The sequence below is a fragment of the Lolium rigidum genome, chromosome 3, assembly GCF_022539505.1.
Source record: "Lolium rigidum isolate FL_2022 chromosome 3, APGP_CSIRO_Lrig_0.1, whole genome shotgun sequence".
In the NCBI taxonomy this organism is placed as follows: Eukaryota; Viridiplantae; Streptophyta; class Magnoliopsida; order Poales; family Poaceae; genus Lolium; species Lolium rigidum.
Genome location: NC_061510.1, coordinates 260441899 through 260464197, shown reverse-complemented (window position 1 = coordinate 260464197; position 22299 = coordinate 260441899). Strand labels below are relative to the sequence as shown.

General features: G+C 47.1%; 2 protein-coding genes across 3 annotated transcripts; both read right to left on the bottom strand.

Annotated features, from left to right (window-relative positions):
* Nucleotides 1-6013: 6013 nt before the first annotated feature.
* On the bottom strand, nt 6014-8066 carry LOC124703365 (brassinosteroid LRR receptor kinase BRL2-like). The gene is made up of 2 exons (XM_047235579.1): nt 7189-8066; nt 6014-6546 (listed from the first exon to the last, which is right to left on the bottom strand). The coding sequence occupies exons 1-2, from the start codon at nt 7962-7964 to the stop codon at nt 6210-6212; spliced, it is 1113 nt and encodes a 370-aa protein (XP_047091535.1). The 5' UTR covers nt 7965-8066; the 3' UTR covers nt 6014-6209.
* Nucleotides 8067-11824: 3758 nt separating this feature from the next.
* LOC124699389 (heterogeneous nuclear ribonucleoproteins A1 homolog) lies at nt 11825-14952 on the bottom strand. Of its 2 annotated transcripts, XM_047231702.1 has the most exons (10): nt 14816-14952; nt 13813-13893; nt 13632-13720; nt 13481-13555; nt 13301-13359; nt 13147-13218; nt 12597-12845; nt 12429-12509; nt 12259-12336; nt 11825-12177 (listed from the first exon to the last, which is right to left on the bottom strand). In XM_047231702.1, the coding sequence occupies exons 1-10, from the start codon at nt 14936-14938 to the stop codon at nt 12107-12109; spliced, it is 978 nt and encodes a 325-aa protein (XP_047087658.1). In that variant the 5' UTR covers nt 14939-14952; the 3' UTR covers nt 11825-12106. The 2 variants fall into 2 exon arrangements, with proteins under 2 accessions (XP_047087658.1, XP_047087657.1); XM_047231701.1 differs by having other exon boundaries at nt 11825-12336.
* Between the last annotated feature and the right edge of the window lie 7347 nt (nt 14953-22299).

Here is a 22299-nt window from a genome sequence, read left to right as displayed (position 1 = left end):
AAAACTATGCCAGTCATTCAAGTGTTTTCCATCAATTGAGCACATAACTCCTTATTATACTATACTGATCCAACCGCAAAATGCATGTTTCTTAAACTATATTGAAAGGTTGCCGATAGCAAGCACTAAGTGGTTTGTTTCCTATGATTTATCCTCCCAGATACCTATATAGTTGGAACAAAATAAAACTAAAAAAAAAAGGTATCCTTACCTTTTATAAGGACCTCCTAGAAATGGGTATCTCTAGGCCCCCAGTATATGTTTTGGAATAAATATTGCCAACCACCATGTTCTATAAGTAGCTGAAATGGGCATTTACTAAGGAGGCTCATATATAGTTTTAAAACAAGGTGTTGTATATCGGTTCCTATGCCATAGCAAAAACAATGTTGAGCATGCTCCTCCTGTTGCTGTTTACACTTCCTGAAATAATAGATATGGATTTTACAGAGTTGGTTTTGAGTCCAGGGAGTTGCTAAAACACTTAAAAAGAGTTACAGGAACACCATCGTCAACTATATGAGGGATGATATTGGTAAGCATTGGAGCCTGCCCGACTGATTAAAATAGCCAACATATTAATCAGGATATAAAAAATTACTGAGGAAAGAGGATCACTCTCCCGGAGACCTCATTTGTTAAAAAAATAAGGGCTTGATCAATCCATGTCCATTAAAGTTGGGAAAGCCCCATCATCCGTAGAACTTGTTGTACAAAAGGCCACAACAATTTTCTGTTAGCCTTTTCAGAATCATACTTTAATATTGTTATTTTGTGATCCAAATTCGTATACTAAAGGGAGGCTAACTTCTGACGAGCGGAGCGAGGCCCGTCGCCGGAGGCTTGGGCCGAAGCGTAGCGTAGTCAGAAGTTAGCCCATATGTCGTGCCCTACAGGGACGCCTGCGGGGGGTGCGGGGGCGGCAGCCCCCGCGGTACTGGATCGTTGCCACCGCCTATTTATATTCCCCTGTAAGCCGCCGCTAGGGTTTATCATCGCATCATTGTACACCCACGGCGTTTGTAAACACCACCGAAATAGTGAAGTTTTGCTGGCTGGCGCCCGTGGTTTTTCCCTTGTGTGTTGCAAGGGTTTTCCACGTTAAAATCTCGTGTCCTCTGCGGTGTTTTACTTTTCGTTCTTCGTTTATTGTGCATCTCAAATATAACAAGTGGTATCAGAGCCCGTGTTCTTTGGATCTAGGGTTTACGAGATGTCGTCACCGAAGTTCGATCTACCGCAGCTGGACTACACCACGAGATTTGCTTTGTGGCAAGTGAAGATGAGGGCGATTCTCGCCCAATCTTCAGATCTGGATGAAGCGATCGATGCTTTCGGCGAGAAAGCGAAGGATACCTGGACCGATGCGGAGAAGCGGAAAGACCGTAAGGCTTTATCGTTGATTCAACTCCATCTGTCCAATAATATTCTAGCGGAAGTGCTGCAGGAGAAAACCACCGCCGAGTTATGGGTCAAACTAGAGGAGATCTGTTTGTCCAAGGATCTCACGGGCAGATTGCACGTGAAGATGAAGCTGTTCTCGCATAAGTTGCAAGAGGGAGGTTCGGTAATGAATCACCTATCTTCCTGGAAAGAGATTGTTTCTGATTTGCGGTCTATAGAAGTTAAGTATGAGGATGAGGATTTAGGTCTTCTTCTTTTATGCTCGCTGCCTAATTCTTTCGGTAATTTTCGTGACACCATATTATTGAGCCGCGACAAACTAACTCTCGCGGAAGTTTATGATGCTCTCCAACAAAAGGAGAAAATGAAATTTATGGTGCAGGCTGAAAGTTCGTCCTCCAAGGCGGAGGCGTTAGAGGTCCGTGGCGGGACTCGAGCAGCGAGATAACTACTACCACAACAACGAGAGATAAGAGCAAGGGCGATAGAGGTCGCTCAAAGTCCAAAGGACGTGACAAGTTCTGCAGGTATTGTAAGAAATCTAGCCACAATATTGATGATTGTTGGAAGCTGCAGAACAAGGAGAAAAGGAACGGAACTTACCAACCGAAAAATAATGATGGTAATGGTAAGGCTGCCGTTGTCACCGGTAAGGGTGAGAGCTCGTCGTTGTTGCTTGGTAGTGATAGTTCGATGGAGATTGCTTAGCTGTTTTGGCTGCATGTGTTTCACGTGATGATGAATGGATTCTTGATACTGCATGTTCGTTTCATATTTGCTGTAACAAAGATTGGTTCAGTTCTTATGAGTCTGTGCAGAGTGGAGATTTTGTGCGTGTGGGGAATGACAACCAGATGCAGCATTGTTGGCATTGGTTCCGTTCGGATCAAGACCCATGATGGGATGACACGCACGTTGACAGGAGTGAAACACATACCCTCCATGGCGAGAAATTTGATCTCTTTGAGTACCCTTGATTGTGACGGGTACAAGTACAAAGGTGGGAACAAACTTTTGAAGGTATCATCAGGTTCTCTCATTATTATGATTGGTGATATGAATTCTGCGAAATTATATGTCCTTAGAGGTAGCACTTTGCCCGGTATTGCTGCTGCTGTTAGTTCCGATGAAACTAGTAAGACTAACCTTTGGCACAAGCGTCTTGGACATATGAGTGAGCTTGGCATGGCAGAATTGGCAAAGAGAGAGCTAATTGATGGCTGCGATTTAGGTAATCTTGAGTTCCGTGAGCACTCGCATCTTTGGTAAGCATAAAAGAGTAAAATTTAATGCTTCCGTTCATACCACCAAAGGCATTTTAGATTATGTACACGCTGATGTTTGGGGTCCGTCCCGTAGAACTTCTAATGGTGGTGCTAATTACATGCTTACAATTATTGATGATTACTCAAGAAAAGTGTGGCCATATTTCCTGAAACATAAATCTGATGTTTTTAATGCTTTTAAGAAGTGGAAAGTTATGGTAGAAACCCAAACTGAAAAGAAGGTTAAGATACTCCGTACTCGACAATGGTATGGAATTTTGTTCAAATGAATTTGATGAGTTTTGCAGCAATGATGGGATGGTAAGACATCATACCATTCCGTACACCCCTCAACAGAATGGCGTGGCTGAACGCATGAACAGGACCATTATTTCGAGGGCTCGCTGCATGTTGTCTAATGCAAAGATGCATAGAGGTTTTTGGGCTGAAGCAGACCTCCACCGCATGTTATCTCATCAACGAGGTCACCTTCTGTTCCACTTGATAAGAAAACTCCAATTGAGGTATGGTCCGGTTCGCCTGCTGATTATTCAGATTTGAGAGTTTTCGGTTGACCGCTTACGCTCATGTTGATAATGGAAAGTTGGAGCCAAGGGCTGTTAAGTGCATCTTCCTTGGTTATGGTTCGGGAGTTAAGGCATATAGATTATGGAATCCTGAAACTAAGAAAATTGTGTTGAGCAGGAATGTCGTTTTTAATGAGGCGGTTATGTTTAATGATAGTCCGTCTATCGATATTTCGATGCTATTGATTCTCCCGATGTTTCTGATGATGAGCAGCACAGAATTGGCGTGCAGGTGGAGCACGCAAAGGAGAATGAAAATGTGTTTCCTGAAACCAACAATGATGATAATGATGTTCCACCTTCACCACCTTTTGTTCAGCGACAAGGACGGTCTATTGCTGCTGACCGCCCTAAGAGAAATATTACACCTCCTACCCGATTAATTCAAGAATGTGATATTGTTGTTTATGCTTTGAGTTGTGTCTGAACGGGTGGAGCATGATATTGAACCAGCTACATATACTTGAAGCCATTGCTTCGGTTGATAAAGATAAGTGGGTAGGTGCGATGCAAGAAGAGATGCAATCGCTTGAGAAGAATGGCACATGGGATGTTGTGCACTTGCCTAAACAAAAGAAGGCTGTCCGCTGCAAGTGGATATTCAAAAGAAAGGAAGGTTTGTCTCCTAATGAGCCTCCACGGTTTAAGGCAAGGTTAGTAGCAAAAGGTTTCAGTCAAATTCCAGGTGTTGACTATAATGATGTATTCTCCCCGGTTGTGAAGCATAGTTCTATTCGTGCTTTCTTTGGTATTGTTGCTATGCATGATCTTGAGCTTGAGCAGCTAGATGTAAAGACTGCTTTACGCATGGTGAGTTGGAGGAGGATATATATATGGACCAACCTTGAAGGTTATGTTGTGCACTAGTAAGGAGGATCTTGTTTGCAAATTAAAGAGGTCCATTTATGGTACTGAAACTAGTCGCCACGACGAGTGGTATAAAAGGTTTGATTCATTTATGCTTACACATGGTTTTGAGAGATCTCGGTATGATAGTTGTGTGTATATCAAGTTTGTTAATGGATCACCTATTTATTTGCTGCTATATGTTGATGATATGTTGATTGCTGCCAAGAGCATGAAAGAGATCACTACTTTAAAGAATCAATTAAGTAGTGAGTTTGAGATGAAGGATCTTGGTCCTGCTAAGAAAATACTAGGCATGGAAATCAAAAGGGACGAGAAAGTCTAGTTTGTTGTTTCTTAGTCGGGAAAAGTACATTGAGAAAGTTCTTCATCGTTTTAATATGCATGATGCAAAGTCGAGTCATTACTCCTATTGCTTCTCATTTCAAGTTGTCGGCTTTGCAATGTCCTAGCTCTAAAGATGATATTGAGTACATGTCTCGAGTTCCCTATTCTAGTGCTCGTTGGTTCCTTGATGTATGCCATGGTTTGTTCACGTCCCGATCTATCATATGCTATGAGTTTGGTCAGTCGATACATGGCTAATCCTGGTAAAGAACATTGGAAAGCTGTTCGGTGGATTTTCAGGTACCTTCGCGGCACATCAAAAGCTTGCTTGAGGTTTGGCGAGGATTGGTGAGGGGCTCGCCGGATATGTGGATTCAGATTATGCTGGCGATTTGGATCGAGAGAAGGTCCCTCACAGGTTATGTGTTTACTTGTTGGTGGATGTGTCTGTTAGTCTGGAAGGCTACTTTGCGGGATGTCTGTTGCACAATCTACTACCGAGGCTGAGTACATGGCTATTGCTTGAGGCGGGTAAAGAGGCTCGTTTGGCTGAAAGGGTTATATACTGAGCTTTGTGGAGATAATTCTTGCATTAAGTTGTTCGATGACGAGTCAAAGTGCTATTTATCTTACTAAAGATCAGATGTTCCATGATAGGACAAAGCACATTGATATTAAGTACCACGCAATCGGAGATGTGGTTGCAAAAGGTAAAGTGAAGGTATGCAAGATTAGTACTCATGATAATCCTGCTGATATGATGACTAAGCTCTGTCTCTGTGTCCAAGTTTGAGCTTTGCTCAAGCTTGGTTGGTATAACTCGTTTAGCCCAAGTGGCTATTGGCGCCAGCAAGTGTTTTCTTTGTTGATTCAGGTGATTGTTGAAGTTCATGCTACAAGGAATTTGTCTCAAGGTGGAGTTTGTTATTTTGTGATCCAAATTCGTATACTAAAGGGAGGCTAACTTCTGACGAGCGGAGCGAGGCCCGTCGCCGGAGGCTTGGGCCGAAGCGTAGCGTAGTCGAGTTAGCCCATATGTCGTGCCCTACGGGGACGCCTGCGCGGGGGTGCGGGGGCGGCAGCCCCCGCGGTACTGGATCGTTGCCACCGCCTATTTATATTCCCCGTAAGCCGCCGCTAGGGTTTATCATCGCATCATTGTACACCCACGGCGTTTGTAAACACCACCGAAATAGTGAAGTTTTTGTCTGGCCGGCGCCCGTGGTTTTTCCCTTGTGTGTTGCAAGGGTTTTCCACGTTAAAATCTCGTGTCCCCTGCAGTGTTTTACTTTTCGTTCTTCGTTTATTGTGCATCTCAAATATAACAAATATTACTCCATCAAGTTTATTTGTATGAAATTCATGTATTGTTCCATGAAGGATTAGAACATCCTCCATAATGTATCTTCTATGCAAAAAGTTGTTTAGGTCAAACGAATGACATTAAGGCAACACATGTTAAAAGATTAGTACATACATTTGTAAAAATGTGTAAACTTAAATTTAGCATATAAATGCTTATTCGCTTCCAAACCTTTAGGTAGCAAGGTGATAAATCCAAAATTCAAATGATGAATAGGTAGGTTTGCTTCATGGAAATCATTGAAAAGAGCCACAAAAAGGTTAGACCTATAGACAGTAGAAGGGAAGCTCTTTCTAATCTTGGCATAATCCCCATAAAAAAAACCATGGCATAATCAATAGATTTAATTTTCTTATTGCAATTCAATATTCATATGAAGCATTTGACTCGAGACTCTTAGATCTTCGTGAGCATCTCTACCACTTCTTTCATTGTTGGACGATACTTAGGACACTCCTCCGTGCAACTATGTGCGATGTCCAAGAACGCTTCCACCTCCTTTGTTTCCTTCTCTACTTCGATTTGGAGTCGACAATCTGCAATCTCTAATGACAAGCCAGCCTCAACCTTTTCCCTCGCCCATTTCAACGGCTCTACTTCCTTCCCGCCAATGTTCTTCATCGGCCAGCTAGGTCGGCGACCTGCGACTATCTCTATCATTAGAACGCCGAAGCTGTACACATCCGCTTTTATGCTTGCTCCCACTCCTTGACGAATCTCCGGTGCCATGTACCTATTAATATTGCATAAACAACAATATTACACGTGCCATTTTGAAGTATAGTGATCTGATTTTGAAGAGAATGACATCTACTAAACAAAGAGCATTGTATAATTAGATACATGTTTTTTTTCTCTTAAACTAGTAGTATTATATTCTTCAAAACACTAGTACCAAATTGATATGTGTTAACGTAACTAGCACGCTTGACTTCACCGCAACAAGAAATTTGAGACCGGCGTGAGAAGGTTGTCTGTTTTATGTACTTTTAGCCAGTGCTTTTGTTTTATATATGCAGGTAAGTATGCAACTATGCAGCATCAGTTCAGGTAATATTGTGTCGCAACTCGCAACTCCTGCCTTCTAAACCAGCAATCACTGGGCCACTAATTGCTGCAATTCGTCCCCAACCTAGAAACAATGCCGGTTGCTGGAATTTCAGCTGAACTTTTACTTCCAACCCAGCCATTGCTAAATCATACCCAATTCTGAGAATCACAATCATCGTCTGATGAATTCTCTGTTGAAGTTTTATTCCCGGGTCAATCTTAAACTTGATTTTGCACTGGGGCACTTGCGACATCGAAAATAGGCGTGCGCAAACCGTGAGCGCGATCTGGGGCGCTGTAATTCGAAATAAGTGCAGAGCATTACCCCACTGTGCCGGCGGCCTGCGTGCTGACATGCGACGCGGCAGGGCCGCCGGTGACGACCCTGGCATGTCCGAAGTCGGCGAGCTTGGCCTCGAATCCCTCGTCGAGCAGGACGTTGCTGGACTTGACGTCGCGGTGGAGTACGGGCGGGTGGCAGTCGTGGTGCAAGAAGGCGAGCGCGGCCGCGACGCCGCGGGTGACGCGGAGGCGCGCGATCCACGGCAGCAGCGGCGTCCCACCGGCGCCGTCTCCGTGGAGCCACGCGTCGAGGCTGCCGCGCTCGAGGAGCTCGTAGACGAGCAGGCGGTCGCGGCCGGTGGCGCAGTAGCCAAGCAGGCGCGCGAGGTTGCGGTGGCTGAGGCTGCCGAGCACCTCCAGCTCGGCGCGGAACTCGCGGTTGCCGGCGCCGGCGGCGTGGTCGGCCGAGAGCCGCTTCACGGCCACCGCTCCGCCGTCCGGCAGCACGGCGCGGTACACGAACCCGAAGCTGCCGTCGCCGATGATGTTGTCCGGGGAGAAGTCGCCGGTGGCCCTGGCGAGGTCGTCCAGCGAGAGCTTCTTGAGCGAAGCGTCGATGGAGGAGCCGTACAGCGACCACGACGAGGAGAGCTCCGTCGATACGCGGACGGGGAGGGAGGAGGACGACAGGCAGCGGCGGTCCGGCTCGAGGAGGCGGTTCTTGCGATGGCGGCAGAGGAAGGCGATGAGGAGGCAGGGGAAGGAGATGGCAGCGAAGGCGGCCACGGCAGCGACCAGCGCTAGGTAGACGCGGTCCATGGCTGCCGGGCCGGATAGCTACGGAGGTGGGATCACCTATTGATTCTTGCGATGGAGGAAGACGAAAGAGTGGCCCGTATAGCAGGAGCGTTCGGCGGGTTCCGGCTGATTGTTTGTCCTGAGAGGGAGACTTTGACTTCTGACTTCTCCAGTGTCCAGTCTCTCAATTTCCACTCACATCCATATCCTTCTAGGCAGAAGAGGACATGATATTCCACATCCACGTAAGAAAATTATACACATGGTAAAAATATTTAAGGGCATCTCCAGCGGCGCGACGCATTTCGGACGCAAATTGTCCGCTGGCGTCCGTTTGCGTCGCCTGGCGGACGCCAAAATGACCGCTAGGGGCGAAATGTCCGTTTGCATCGGGGGCTACCTCCAGCGGTCCGACGCATTTTGGACATGCAAGTGTATTTTTTGGTGCTACTTCTTGTCATTTTTGTTGAATGAGCAAGTTTAAACGCGAAAAAGTAGTACTCAATGATGTCATGTTGCTCCAATCGAATTAACCGGATACTTCAATGGAATAGATTCAAACATATTTAACCTACAAAGAAGAACAAATTTAAAAACATATAAACTAAAACTAATTTTTAGCCTTCTTGTTAGAAGGCCCTGTCTCGTCGTCGAAACTCCTGCGCCTCTTGCTTGTCACCTCCTCGTTGGAACTGGAGGACGACGCGCCCGTCGAGGAGTTGAAACTGGAAGAAATGGCGTCTTCGTCGTCATCGCCGCGCCAGCGCCCTGGACTTCTTCCTTGCCGCCGCCTTGTCGTCCGCCGCCTCCTGCGCCTCCAACCGGGCGAACTTGGTGTCGGAGTCCTCCTCCTCCTCCTGGCCCTCCTCCTCGTCCTCGACGTCGCTGGCAGCGCCGCCTCCGTCCTCCTCCTCGGCCTTCGCTGCCATTGCCGCCTCCGTCCTCCTCCTCCTCACTCGGCGTGGAGGCAGGGTCGCTGGGCGTGGAGCCCGGATCGCTTGGCGTCGCAGGGGATTCCCACCAATGCAGAAATCTGGGCGACTTGCCCTCGCTCTCCGAGTCGGACGGCAGCGTGTAGTCGCTCATGGCGTGCCGGTGTTGAAGAAGAAGAAGAGAAAGAAGAAGGAGGCGGTTGAACTTGAATTACCGTAGACGCGGGGGTTATAATGTGCGGGGATTAACGGCGGCGCGTATAACGAAGAGGCTGGTGGTTGCTCTTCCGCGGAAGTTCGGCGCTCCATTGCGGCGGTTGATCGCCGCGGTTGCCAAACCAGCGCCCGTTGTGAATTCGAGGCCGATCGAACCTGGGTCGCTGCCATGAGGGCCCGTGGGGAAGCGAGCGGGCGTTTGGCGCGACCGCGGAGCGTCTGCGGAGACGCAAACCTAGGCTTGCGTCTCCGCGGACAGCCCGGTCACTTTGCGTCGCCCCGCTGAAGGTGGTGCCAGAGGCATTTCCGGTCCGCGCGGACGCAAACGGTCGCCGCTGGAGATGCCCTAAGGAGAAGTTTTAAAACAAATCATACTCCCTCTAGCCCATAAAAGGACGTCTTAGATTTATTAGACATCCGTAGGCACTATTCAGATTTACATAAATTTAAGATATCTTTTTGCCTTTCAAAGATAAAGGAAATCACTGACACGTCCAGGCCCCCTCCTCCTCTCCCGAACCCCTCCCCAACCCTAACCGCTGCCGTTGCCGGTAGCGCCGCCGGGGCAAAGACCCTCAGGGCGTGGCGGCGGGGGCCTTTCCTCGCCGACGTGGGGGACGGCGGACGGGCTCTCCCCTCCTTGACGCACGCGGCGGCGGCCGGCGCGGATGGTGATGGGCGGCGGTAGCTCTTGCATTGCGGTCCCCCCTCTCCTCCCGTAGGCTTCCACCCGCAGCACACCGGCAGGGGCTGGTGGTGGGCGGCGGCCAGGCGCTCGGTCTGCACCATGCCCTCCCCCCCCCCCCCCTCCTCTCGTCGGTGCGTGGAGGCGATCTCGGGATTCTTCCACGTCACGAGGGCGCCCGGGGCAGCAGCCTTGGGTTTGACGGAGGAGGTGGCTCTCTTCTACGCCGGAGAGGGTCGCCCCGCGGTTGGTGGTGGTGGATCTTTTGATCTATCACCGCGCGGCAGCGAGATGGAGGGGCATGGAAGCCGGTGATGGTGTCGCCGGTGGAGGGTTGGATTGACCAGCCCGGGATGGTCGCCGGCGTGGGGGTCCGGCCTGTATAAAGGCGGCAGTCCTAGGGCCTCTCTTGCATGAAGAGGAGGACCTACCGGAGGCCTGGACTCGTGACTTGGCCGGTGGGTTGAGTTCCGGAAGGCTCCGCCGGCGAATGTAACAGTGATTTGCCTGGAGTTTGCTGGATCGGAGGTATTCGGTCGTGCGCACTCATGCTTTTATTCCGACCGATTGGTTCTGGAGGGAGCGGCGCGAAGCTCTTTTTCTGTGTTGACATCAAGTGACTATGGATCCATGATGAAAGTCGGAAGAAGAGAATTTCATGAAGGCCGGAGGGGAGGACTAGCTAAGGGAGGTTCAAATCTCCGCGTTGTTGAGAGACTTGCTTGGTGTTCCGGGCTTCACAGCAGCGGTATGAAAGTGGGGGCAACAACATAGGTGAAGTGCAGAGTCCTACCTTTCAGGGTGAAAACCCAAGGTCTGGCCTTAACTGGTTGTGCCTGGCAATGGCCTTGGTGGAGGCATTGTTTTGAGAGCGGGAACTATCTTCACGGTGAAAACCTAAGATCTTTGATCGGGCGACGATGGTGTCTGAGCACTGTTCCCTTCTTGGAGCTGTCGTTTTTTGGACAGTCTGTAATTCAGGTGTTGTCTTGGCGGTGGATGTATTGCTGTTGTTAGGCCCGAGATGACTTTTATTTTTTAGTTTTCTTTTTTTTTAGCTGTGTGCATTTGTAGTGCCATTAGGATGGTGCGTTGTTGCAGAGGTTGGGTGTAATTGGTATCTTCTTGATATTAATATATTCCCTTTATCAAAAAAAAAAAACTTCAAACAGAGACCGAGCTCAGGTAGCCCTTTATTTACAAAGACTTATTCAAAGTTTTATAGAGTCTAAAATATAATTTTAGAGATAGCCAATGATATATAGTACAATGATGTAAAATCTTAATACAAACTACTTTATATTTTAGGCTACACAAAAATAATAGATTCTGACAAATTTTACAGAGAATACTATAAAATTTAGATTTTGTCAATTTTACGTAGCCTAGACTACAAATCAGTTTGAATTGAGATTTTAACATTCATCATTGGTTACCTCCATTTGGTTTCGAACTTCTTTTGGAACTTTAAAATACGAACACTCCAGAGAAAGTATCATATTTATGGAGAACCTTATATGATGCCAATATTATATTTTGTACTTATGGAGAACCTTATATGATGCCAATATTATATTTTGTATGTTTTCTACGAAAGCCGAATATGTGTTTAGCTTCAAAGGAGAGCAGCTAAACTGAACAGATAGTAAAACATGCAAAGACAGTTAACAGAATGAGCAGCAATACCAAACTCAGACTTAATTTGCCGTCCCGTCTAATGTCTAGCTCCAGCAAGCGAAATCTGGGCATATGGCAGCCATTGCAGCAACTGGACTAGGCAGTGGCAGCTTTTTTTTTTTAAGGATTCCATGTGCATTCCATATGACAACAAAGAACACAATACAGTTACACACCCCTAAAACCTACTCGAAACGTCCGGAAGGACATATGTAACAGGACAACTACAGAAAAGACTCCCCGAAGTAAAACATTATAGAACATCCACTGGAGAGCATTTGAGGCAATGGCGGAGGTACCAACAAATGCAATTACCACCAAGCAAAAGAACAAGGAGATAAACAAACAGACCTGTTTGGCACGCAGACACATAGATGAAACAGGAGATATATAAACAGGACGATGGAAGCCTATATTTCACAGCCTGATTGCTGGGTGTTCAAGTACTTCGCTGACAAGCCTGCCTAACTAAACAAACCACGAGTACGCCACACAAAATCTGCCCAGCAAGTCATGCGGCATCAGAGGCAGTATGTAAAGGGCAAAACGATTCACGTCAGAGAGCCCCACATACAGAGCAACAGGGACTAAACACTAGTATCAGATAATTAAGCGCAGCGGTGCTTCAGGGTTTGCACTTGGCAAGCCCCGCCTTAATCTAGCATCGGACCACGCCCACGGCCTCGGGCGCGCCATGGTCCTCCCCTTCTTCCCCTGCCACGACCTGCGAGGCAACTGAGTGTGAATGGTGACAGGTCATAGTGTGCAAAAGGCACAGAAACATGGTGTGTCGGGCGGAGTTTACCGCGGCCTGGAGGGAAATACTCATCGGGTTCGCCATCAAAGTAATCGTTCTGCTCGACCCTTCTTCCCCTGCCACGCCCTGCGAAGCCATGGAGAATAAGAACCATCAGAGGACACAGGACAGGGCATGCAAAAAACCCAAAGAAGGATGATATGTCAAACTGAGCTCACCACGGCTTGGAAGGGGGTGATACTCATCTGGTCCACCATCAAAGTATTCACTCTGCTCCATTCTTCTTCCCCTACCACGCCCTGTCCGTGAAGCCAGAGAGAACGGGAGTCTCGTTAGGTAGGGGCATGCAAAAACCACAGGAACATGATAGATCAGACTGAGCTTACCGCGGCCTGGAGGGGGGTAATACTCATCGGGTTCGCCATCGAAGTATTCACCCTGCTCTTCATAGTACCCGCCCCTGCCACCATAACCATAATCATAGCCATAGCCACCACGCCGACCACCTCCGTAGTAGCCACGCCCTCTGCCTCGTCCTCTTGGCCAACCTCTCCCTCTGCCTCTACTGGTGTACTCATATCCATCCTCCTCCCACTCTTCACCCCAATCATAAGGAGGAGGCCCATTGCTCATAGCTGCACAAGAAAATGGGCAATGAACTATGGCCAAGCTTTATCACTTGGGAACACAAAGCTGAAATCCAAAATGGAGCCAACTGAAGCGCTCCTCACTGAGAATGCAGGAACACCAGTTTTTAAAAAACAGACACATGAGACGAGTACAACATGCAAAGGAAAACTCCCTATAACAGAGCAAGATAGGGTAAACCAGTAGTACAGAATGCAAAAATCATATAAGGTGCTGATGTTCAACGGCCCTATGGGCTGCAGCCTGAAAGTTATGTGCTCAAGAAGACATGAGAAAGAAACAAAAAACCTCTGCCCCCCCTGCCTCTTCTGCCACCACCACGTCCACCACGACCTCTCCCACGACCAGTGGGAAAGGATCCTAAATTGCCAAGAATAAAGTTATGACCAAACTGGGATACATGTATAGAGAAACAGTGGAGAGGATCAATTTAGAGTAACACCTTCATGTTCATAGTCAAAAGCAGGTCTGACCTCTTCAGCTGGTATGGGTGGCTGGTACCTAAGGACATGACCAAAAATAACAAGACAAATTTAGAGCCAGTCTTCAATATCAAAGCAGCTGAATATGAACTGAACCCATTATCTGGTTGTACCAATGAGGAAGAGGACATTTGACTTACCCTGTAGATGATGTATCCAGCGCTTTCTTGGACAATGTTAGGGTAATCATTGATATATGACGAGTTGTCTCTAACCTGTGGTAGAAGTGCATTAGTGTGACCATGAGTATTTCTTCTTTTTCTGAAGAAAGGAATATATGTACACCCGTACGGGAGAAGGCCTTCTTCCAAAGGCTCCCATGTGTCGGTGATATCAACAGATTCAGTAGATGTGTTCTGATGGAGACCCGCTATCCTTCTCTGATGAACAGTCATGTGTCAATTAGGAAAACAAGCAACCACTTTAACAGCAGATATCATAGTGCATAGTGAGTTACTACTGTACTATTTACCTTGATCAATTCAGCAACCATGACTGTCTTACTTATGGCTCGACCCATGGCTTTGATAGTAATCTCATCGTGCCCATTTTCCTGAAAAAAAAAATCACATGGGAATAATATATAGTAAGAACAGGAAGAAGTTTATAGCTCTGTTATGCACTAAACGAAAATGAAATCAAGATTAAAAAATACTGTCTGGAGATTGTGAAAGGTGGAATAGCATTGTTGACCACTGACCACGAACAAATTTTCAGAAGAAAAAAAAGACCAGATAACGAGGTGAAGAGACAATAGATAGAAATCGCAATGGTATCTTCTCTACAATTATGTGAACTGCACACAGGTTCAGATCATTTTATCAAGCTGACAGGCTTCACATAGTTCAAGCCTCATAATCGAATGGTAAGTAACTGAAATAAACAGAGACTGATAGGCTTCACAGAGTTCTGCTGTTAGGATCGAACAGAATTTAAGGGACAGAGAAGCACTATGAAATAAGAACCAGGAAAACCCATGCATTCATGTAAGGTATTGCAATGGCAACAACCATGTAGTATGGCATCATAAGTCATTAACAAAAGTTCCAAATGTGAAATACTGAAAGGTGACTCTTATTGAGCTGCACATTTGGCTTGTGAATAGAATGAGCAAGCCTAGTCGGTGCAGTGAGAGATTAAGGAAGTTTTGGCGCCCGTTAAGCCAAGTAAAATAATAATCAAACTGAGTTTGATCATAAAGTTGGGAGGCAAACAGGTGCAGAATCTAAAATCTGAGACAACTAAGTTGGGACTGAGGGAGCATGATATTTTATTACAGTGGTAAAGAGACACTAAAATGAGCAAGCAATAACATCATATGCATGCGCAGGCATCCGTCAGTGCCCGTGAAATTACCACTATCTAGATTTTCAGACTGCAAGCATTTCCCGGCAGTTCTCAAGCATGTCATACAGAGGATTCCAGATTTCTCCTGCCTATCAGACACCAACAATGAGGCATAGAGAGGGGATCACCTCGAGCAGCGACATCCCGTAGCCGATGTAGTTCCTCATCCTCCCGAGCGCCGTGATCCTGATCTCGTTGTCGCTAATTGGCGCCTCGTTCCGAGGCTTCTCCACCCTCTGGTACCTGTCCATGCCTAGGAATCAACACAGCCTGTGGCATGATGTCAGTATCCCAGCAACAGCATAAAGTGTGCAGAAATAAAGATAGGCATGAATAGAGTTACAGAGATGATGAGACTTGCAGAAGAGCTGGTAAATATATCGAGTATAGTAGTACGTGTTTTAGCAATCTGAGAGTCGCCGTGCTGTAAGATAAGAAATGGCTCTTCGTTTAGAAAAACGAGAAGCGGCACAGCAAAGTTGAGGGAGGTAAATGGCCGAACGAGCAAATGGGGATCGCGGGCGACACGCGGCGTCCTGATCCAGGGGAGCAGTTCCGAGGCGCCGAGCCTACTAAACCGCCGGAATGACGGCCGCGGCAGGGATTTCATGCCGCAAGGGCCCGCCGGTAACGCCCCTACCAGACTACGCGCGCTCCTCGACGGCGACGAGGGCTCGAATCGCGCTACTAGCCGCCGCGGGAACCGAAGTCGAGCCGAGGGAGGGGGCGGGGAAGAGGAAGAGGAGGAAGGAGAAGGACGATCGCACCTTGCGGACGCTCTCGCTCGCCGGAACCCGGGCGTGCACGGAGGAGGGCAGAGCGAAGGGGCGGAGTGGTTCTCGCGGGGAGAAGGGGAACTAGGGAACCTCCGGTGGAGTGCGTGGGGGGAGTGCGGATGGATGGCGTGGGTAATTTCTGACCGTTCGTTGGCGCGGGTGTGTGGCCTGGATGGACGCGTGGGAGGACGGCGTGTCGGATCCAGGATAACGAGGGGGTTGCGTGTCGCTGGCAGTTGGGGTTGAAGGACAGGTGGGAGGGGCTGCGTGTCACCTAGGGGGAGGGCCGGGGTCACCTTTGCGAGGAAGAGAAAATACAAAATAAAATGAGCTTCCAACACTCCTCTAGCACTTTAAATTAAGGTCTACAGCAATTCCATGAAATTCGTGAAACAATTTCAATCACACTGGAAAAGTCCGAAAATACCGAAACACTTCCAATGATGTTTCTCTCTCACATTTAGTGTCACATCAATTTTGGTGTTCCTCTGAAATTATTCCGATAACACCGGAATGACTTGGTGTTACTCTCACGTTTACCACTGAATATTTCAAGCTTTATTTTGGAGAAGATGATCAGATTGGGTCGATGACGATTTCAACTCGAGAAGGGGATGATGAGTACATCCTTGCAATGGATACACCCATTGCCCAGCTACGCATGCTCAAGTACCACAAATACAAAGAGCTTTACTAGAGCTCACTCGACAACTCAAATATTAGGTATTTTCGTTTTTAGGAATTATTTCTAATATTCATGTGAATATGACGTTGACTAATTCACAAGTGTTTGCCATATATTTAGTATTGAAGACCGAGCATGAACAATAGGGGAAGCATTTTAGCATGATAACTCATGGATATGGCAGCAATCGTTCAAGGACCCACATGGTGCTACAAGTGAAGATTTTGGGACTTCGGATCTACCGTGATGGGGCATGAAGACATGGTCGAACTATTCAACATTAAACTTAAGAATTTCGTCATTCATCATTTATAGGTGCTATGACACCTCTATATTTGGATTAGGCCCATTTAATTTCATACCATAATAATTAGTTAGTTTTTTTAGTATGTATCCTGTGGTCTGTGGAGGGAACCGACCTACTGTTGGATTTGGCCGCTCCCAACATGGCTGGCTGAAATCGCCTCAATTCATCCTTAAATATCCCGCAGTTATTTAGACTTGGGATTTGTTTAGTCAAAAGGCCATGGGAGAAAACAAAACTTTTAAAAAAGTTAGACCATCAGAACAACTCCGTGTTCCTAAGGATTGTGTCCAATGACAAGATGAAGACACATCACTAGTAGGAAAATCCTTATAGGCGAAGCTTAGTTCTGTGACGCACCATTAAAAATGCGCCACAGAGTGCGCCACAAGAAATAGCTTAATTTTGTGGCGCACCAAGGAACACTGCGCCACAAAAACTTTGTGGGGCCCATACCCAGTCACGCCCAATCATTGGTTTCACTTTTTCTACGGCGCACTGCACTTGGTGCGCCACATAAATAACGTATTCTGTGGCGCACTGACCTAGGTGCGCCACGCGAAATAGCGTGTTACGTGGCGCACCGGCCTCGGTGCGCCACGGAAATAACGTGTCCTATATCATGGCCGTACCCCTCCCTCGCCCGTATACCACTCTCTCCCCCTCTCCCTCTCCCCGCGCCGCCGCCTTCCATGGCGGCGCGCCGCCGCCGCCGCCGCCGCCTTCCTCCGCGAGGGCCGCATGCCGCCACGCTCCACCCATCCACGCCACCAGCAGCACAAGCCGCTGCGGCGTGGAGGAGGAGGGGCCGGCGCGGCGTCAAGGTGGAGGAGCCGCCGCGACCTCCACCCCTGCCGTCGTCGTCGGTGAGCTCCTCCACAACTGTCGTCGTGTCGTCGGTGAGCTCCCTCCCCTCCCTTCCCTCTTCCTCTCCCGCGCGAGCACAAAGTGCTCGATGAAATGCTGCTGTGATTTTGTGCTGTTGTTGTGCTCGATGAAATGCTGTTGTGCTCCCCTTTTCTTATTCTGTATAACTTGGCTAATTACATGGATTGAATTATGATCCCATTGATGCCATTTATCTGGTATGTGCACATGGATTGAATTATGATCCCATTGCTTGCGGTTGTTGCTCGTCAAGCACTTGCATGAAAGCCTTGATTAAGTGCTTTACTTGAAGCTTTGGCTTTAGTGAAGTGTCATGTGCAGGTCATGCTGCTATTGCTTGATTAATTGGTGCTATGCTTGTTACTGATGGAGCTATAGTTGATTAATTGGTGCTATGCTTGTTACCGATGCTGCTATATTGCTTGATTAATTGGTGCTATGCTTGTTACTGATGCTTGCTATATTGCTTGATTAATTGGTGCTATGCTTGGTACTAAATTGGTGCTATGCTTGGTACTAAATGGACATGCTATATGAACACCAGCTACTAGCGATGACATGCTATATTGGCTCTATATATATCTGCTCCAAAGGTTCCATTTGGAGCCTGGATTGCTCACTTGGTATTGCTTGCTAGTTGGACATTTGGTTGGTTTTGATGTTACTGGTTCATTTAAATGCATGAAATGCTACTATGGTATGCTACTGTGGTATCCTTGTGAAGAAAATGATGGATCCTTGTGAGCTTATGGTATGCTACTATGCTACTGTGGTATCCTTGTGAAGATTTACTTGATGGATTCTTGTGATCTTATGGTATGCTACTATGCTTATAATGCTCGATTAGTGGGGATGCTTACTTGGATCATGTGCATATAGTTCATATAGTTCCCTAAAAAGAAAGAATGCTCCCTGGCCGGATGCTTGATGTCTTGGCTCAGCCAATGATGCAAAGGCTGAGGCAAAAACTTGGATAAGAACGAGATACTAAAATGTGTGATTTAAATGGAATGCTTATGATGGTATACTAAAATAGAGATATTCACATTAGGGAATCATGTAAATGAATGCCACTCGTGGTATCCTTTTCTTGTTGGCTTTGATGAAAATAGAGATATCCACGAGTAGGGGATCATGTAAATGAATGTCATCGTGGTATCCTTTGAAGAAAAAGGACTGTTTCGATGGTTTTAAAAGGCTAGGTGGTGCTAGGTGATTCAGTTGGCTACCAAGACTTGTCTCATCCGGTTAGCTGGGATATGCTATGTGTTGTTGCTTGTTTAGGCATATCTATCACTTACTGGATTTCTCGGTTCTTGATTGGCCTCTCTTTTGCCAGCATCACTTGGTCTATATACCAAGTGATGAATAATCCCTTTGGAGCATCTGCTCCATGCATGCTATGTGTGTTTGGGCATCTTGACTTATGTCACCATGGTTGCTTGGTTTGTTGGTGTTTTTGTACTTGCCGATGATTAGATGGTTGGTCGATCACTCGTACACTCGGGGGTGGAGCAAGTGAGCCTGGTGTGATGGCACAAATATCAATATCTTGTGCATCCTACCTGGCCTCACTTACTCCATCCCTGGATGTTAATATTTGTTTCGACCAACAATGTATGAGGCATTCCATTTAGTTCATACTATTCAGTTGTCTATTATTTGAGTTGGCACTTCTTAATTGCATTGGCCGATGATTAGAATGTTTGGTCACTTGTACACTCAGGGGTGGAGCAAGCGAGCCTGGTGTGATGGCACAAATATCAATCTCTTGTGCATCCTACCCGGGCTCGCTTACTCCATCCCCGAATGTTAATATTTGTTTTGACCGACAAAGTATGAGGCATTCCATTTAGTTCATACTAGCTACTTCTTAATTGCATTGGCCTTTCTTCCATTTTAGTGCCGATGATTAAATTGTTTGGTCACTTGTACACTACGGGGTGGGGCCGGTGAGCTCGGTGCGATGGCACAAATATCAATTTCTTGTGCATTCTACCCGGCCTCACCGACCCCATCCCGGAATGTTAATATTTCTTTCGACCAACAAAGTATGAGGCATATGATATCTAGTTGAGATACCACTTGGCTCTTTCTTCCATTTTAGTGCCGATGATTAGAATGTTTGGTCACCTATACGCCGCAATATACTTTGTAGACGGGCCCCCTTTCCCCGGCCGCCGTTCAGTGAACGAGTCTTTGACGAGACAACAACGCCGACCTGCCTCTCTGGCGCATCACCACTTTTCTTCTCTCGCCGTCCAGTACGTGAACGAGTCCTTAATGCAAAGACGGTGTCGGCCTCCCTAGCATCATGCCGACCCTCGTTGCCGTGCTTCGGGCCGTGTCTCGGGCGCCCTGCACTCTTCGCCTTTTTGCCGGTGAACGAATAGACTAATCGTTGGAATAAGGAAGCCGATGACGGCCGATCGCAATTTAATCTTGCGACCGGCCGTCATCGGTTTCCTTATTCCAACGATCGTCTATTGGTTCACCGGCAAGCAGGCGATGCAGAGGGCGCGGACACACGGCCCGGCGCGGCAACACGGCCCGGCATAATGCTGGGCAGGCCGGCACGGTCTTTGCATCAAGGACTCGTTCACTGGACGGCGAGGGACTGTCGTGGTTCTGCGCCGGAGAGGCAGATCGGCGTCGTTGTTTCGTCAAGCACACGTTCACGGAACGGCGGCCGGGGAAAGGGGGTCCTTCTGCAAAGTATACTGCGGTGTATACTGCAACTATGGTTGTTGACCAACAATGTATGAGGCACTTATTCCATTTTGTCATTCCATTTGCTTTGAGATTTTCAAAATGCCGATGATTAAAATGTTTGGTCACCGTACACTCGGGGCGGCGTAAGTGAGCTCGGTAAGATAGCACAAATATCAATCTCTTGTGCATTGGACTTGGTCTCACTTACACCGTCCCTGAATGTTAATATTTGTGTTGACCAACAATGTATGAGGCATTTATTCCATTTCTCTTGTGCATCGGACTTGTTGGTCTCACTTTCTTCCATTTTCATCATAGTAGGAACTCGGATGAAGGACCCCGATGCAAGCGAGCCTGGTGGGTAGAGATGAGGGAGCAAAGGAGGAACCGGATGAAGACTACTTTGTATCTCGAAATTGTGAATTTTGTATGAATTAAGAGTTGTACGCAAAACATTTGACACTTGCCACTATATATGTATCTCGATCGGGCTCTAAGTAATGTGATGATGATGTCTATGTTATATCTGTGCAATGTACATGGTATTTATATTATATCTGAATGTTGTTGTATATAACCTGTATATACTGTATATTGCTGTCTATAAACTGCATGTGTATAGCGAGGCAGCACAAAATCGTGTATAATACAAGCAAATTCGTGGCGCACCGAAAACCAATTCTGTGACGCACGCTTTTCCGTGGCGCACCTAAGAACACGTGCGCCACGAAACCTTAATTACGTGGCGCATGGGCAGGTGCGCCACAGAAACCTTATTTTTGTGGCGATTTTTCTGTGGCGCACCTCCCATGCGCCACAGAATCCATTTTTGGTGCGCCACTGATGAGGCTTTTCCTACTAGTGCACATCGGAACCTCAACTTTCACTAAAGCTTTCATTTTTATTTGCGATATATCCAAATTGCCATTTTAGTTCTTGATTGTTCTAGATTGCTTGAAAGGATAAAGATCCTTCGTCAAATTGACCGTGCTTTCGAACCTCCTAGGAGGTTGATTTAGTGATCAATATGGACCAACATGATCTAGTAAATTCATCAAGATCATTTTTCCCTCAAATCAACAGTGTTTCTCATCGGAAGATCGATGCTAACAACATGTGATCTGAACGTTTAGTTGGTTTAGGTCGGATCAGGGCGTAACAGTTAGGCCAAGCGGGCACCATTGGCTCATCGCCAGCCAACCCTGTCCATAAGAGCAAGTATAATAAGTCCTAGTCAGCTGGCTATAAGGATTAAAATAATATATTCATGCTTAGTTGGAGGAGAGAGAGGAGGAGAGAGAAGAGGAGTGGGCTCTCATGCAAGAGTCAGCTCTATCACGTGCTCCTAGGCACTTTGTGAGAGTGAAATGTGGACCATCCATTGATATAGTAGTACATGATTATAGCTCACTATTATACATATTGGCTCTATGTTAGCTACAAATGACATGGCACATGACTTATAACCAGCAGCTGGATATACTATTAAACTTGCTCTAAAGGTCGTCTTTCTTACCACTCGTAGATCAAATGACTACACCCTTGCTCCTAAAATTCAAAAAAAGTTAAGTAAAGTGGGATGGATCCCTCTTCGTTGTTAGATAGAAGATCAGTAACATAACATATTTGTACGCTTGATCGAACCTGCGAATTTTTTGTTACAACTTTCGTTCCTAGAATGTAAGATGTTAAACAGAAAACAGATGTAAATATATCCGAGCCAATGGATAAAATTAGATCGTTTGCTACCAGAATAATCAGGTACGGCTCTACATGTACGGATCTAAGAGCATCTTTAACCGAGCCCGTAAATCTCGTCGGAACTGAATTTTTTCGGCGAATTTACGGGTTCGGGCTGAAACGCGCGTAGATCAGAGACCGAATACATGGGCCGGCCTGAATACGAAGTTCAGGGGCCCGAGAAAATCCCCGCACGGCCCCTATTAAAGGGTTCGCGGAGGGGAGTTCGGTTCGCAAACTCTACTCCCCTCCGCCGTCTCCTCTCCCTCCGCCGCCGCCAGTCGCCCACTCTGACGAGTAATCCACGCGCAGCCAGCCACCGATCCTCCGCCCGCCGCCGCGCGATGGTCTCCCGTGGAGGTTCAGACGGCCGTGCCGCGGGATTGGGCGGAGGCGATTCGCCGCCGTGTCTAGGGATGGCAATGGGTACCCATGACCCGTGTACCCGTCGGGTAAAAACCCAATAGGAGTACGGGTATGGGACAAAATATTACCCATGGGTTTGTA

Bases quoted from the DNA above. Each gene is read 5' to 3' on its own strand.
- LOC124703365 (XM_047235579.1), bottom strand. From the start codon at position 7,964: ATGGACCGCGTCTACCTAGCGCTGGTCGCTGCCGTGGCCGCCTTCGCT. The intron at 6,547-7,188 runs GTAATGCTCTGC...CAATATTAATAG, and splicing joins CAGGCCGCCGGCACAGTGGG to GTACATGGCACCGGAGATTC.
- LOC124699389 (XM_047231701.1), bottom strand. From the start codon at position 14,938: ATGGACAGGTACCAGAGGGTGGAGAAGCCTCGGAACGAGGCGCCAATT. The intron at 13,894-14,815 runs GTGATCCCCTCT...TTTTTTTTTCAG, and splicing joins ACGGGATGTCGCTGCTCGAG to GAAAATGGGCACGATGAGAT. The intron at 13,360-13,480 runs GTAAGTCAAATG...TCATGTCCTTAG, and splicing joins CTGGATACATCATCTACAGG to GTACCAGCCACCCATACCAG.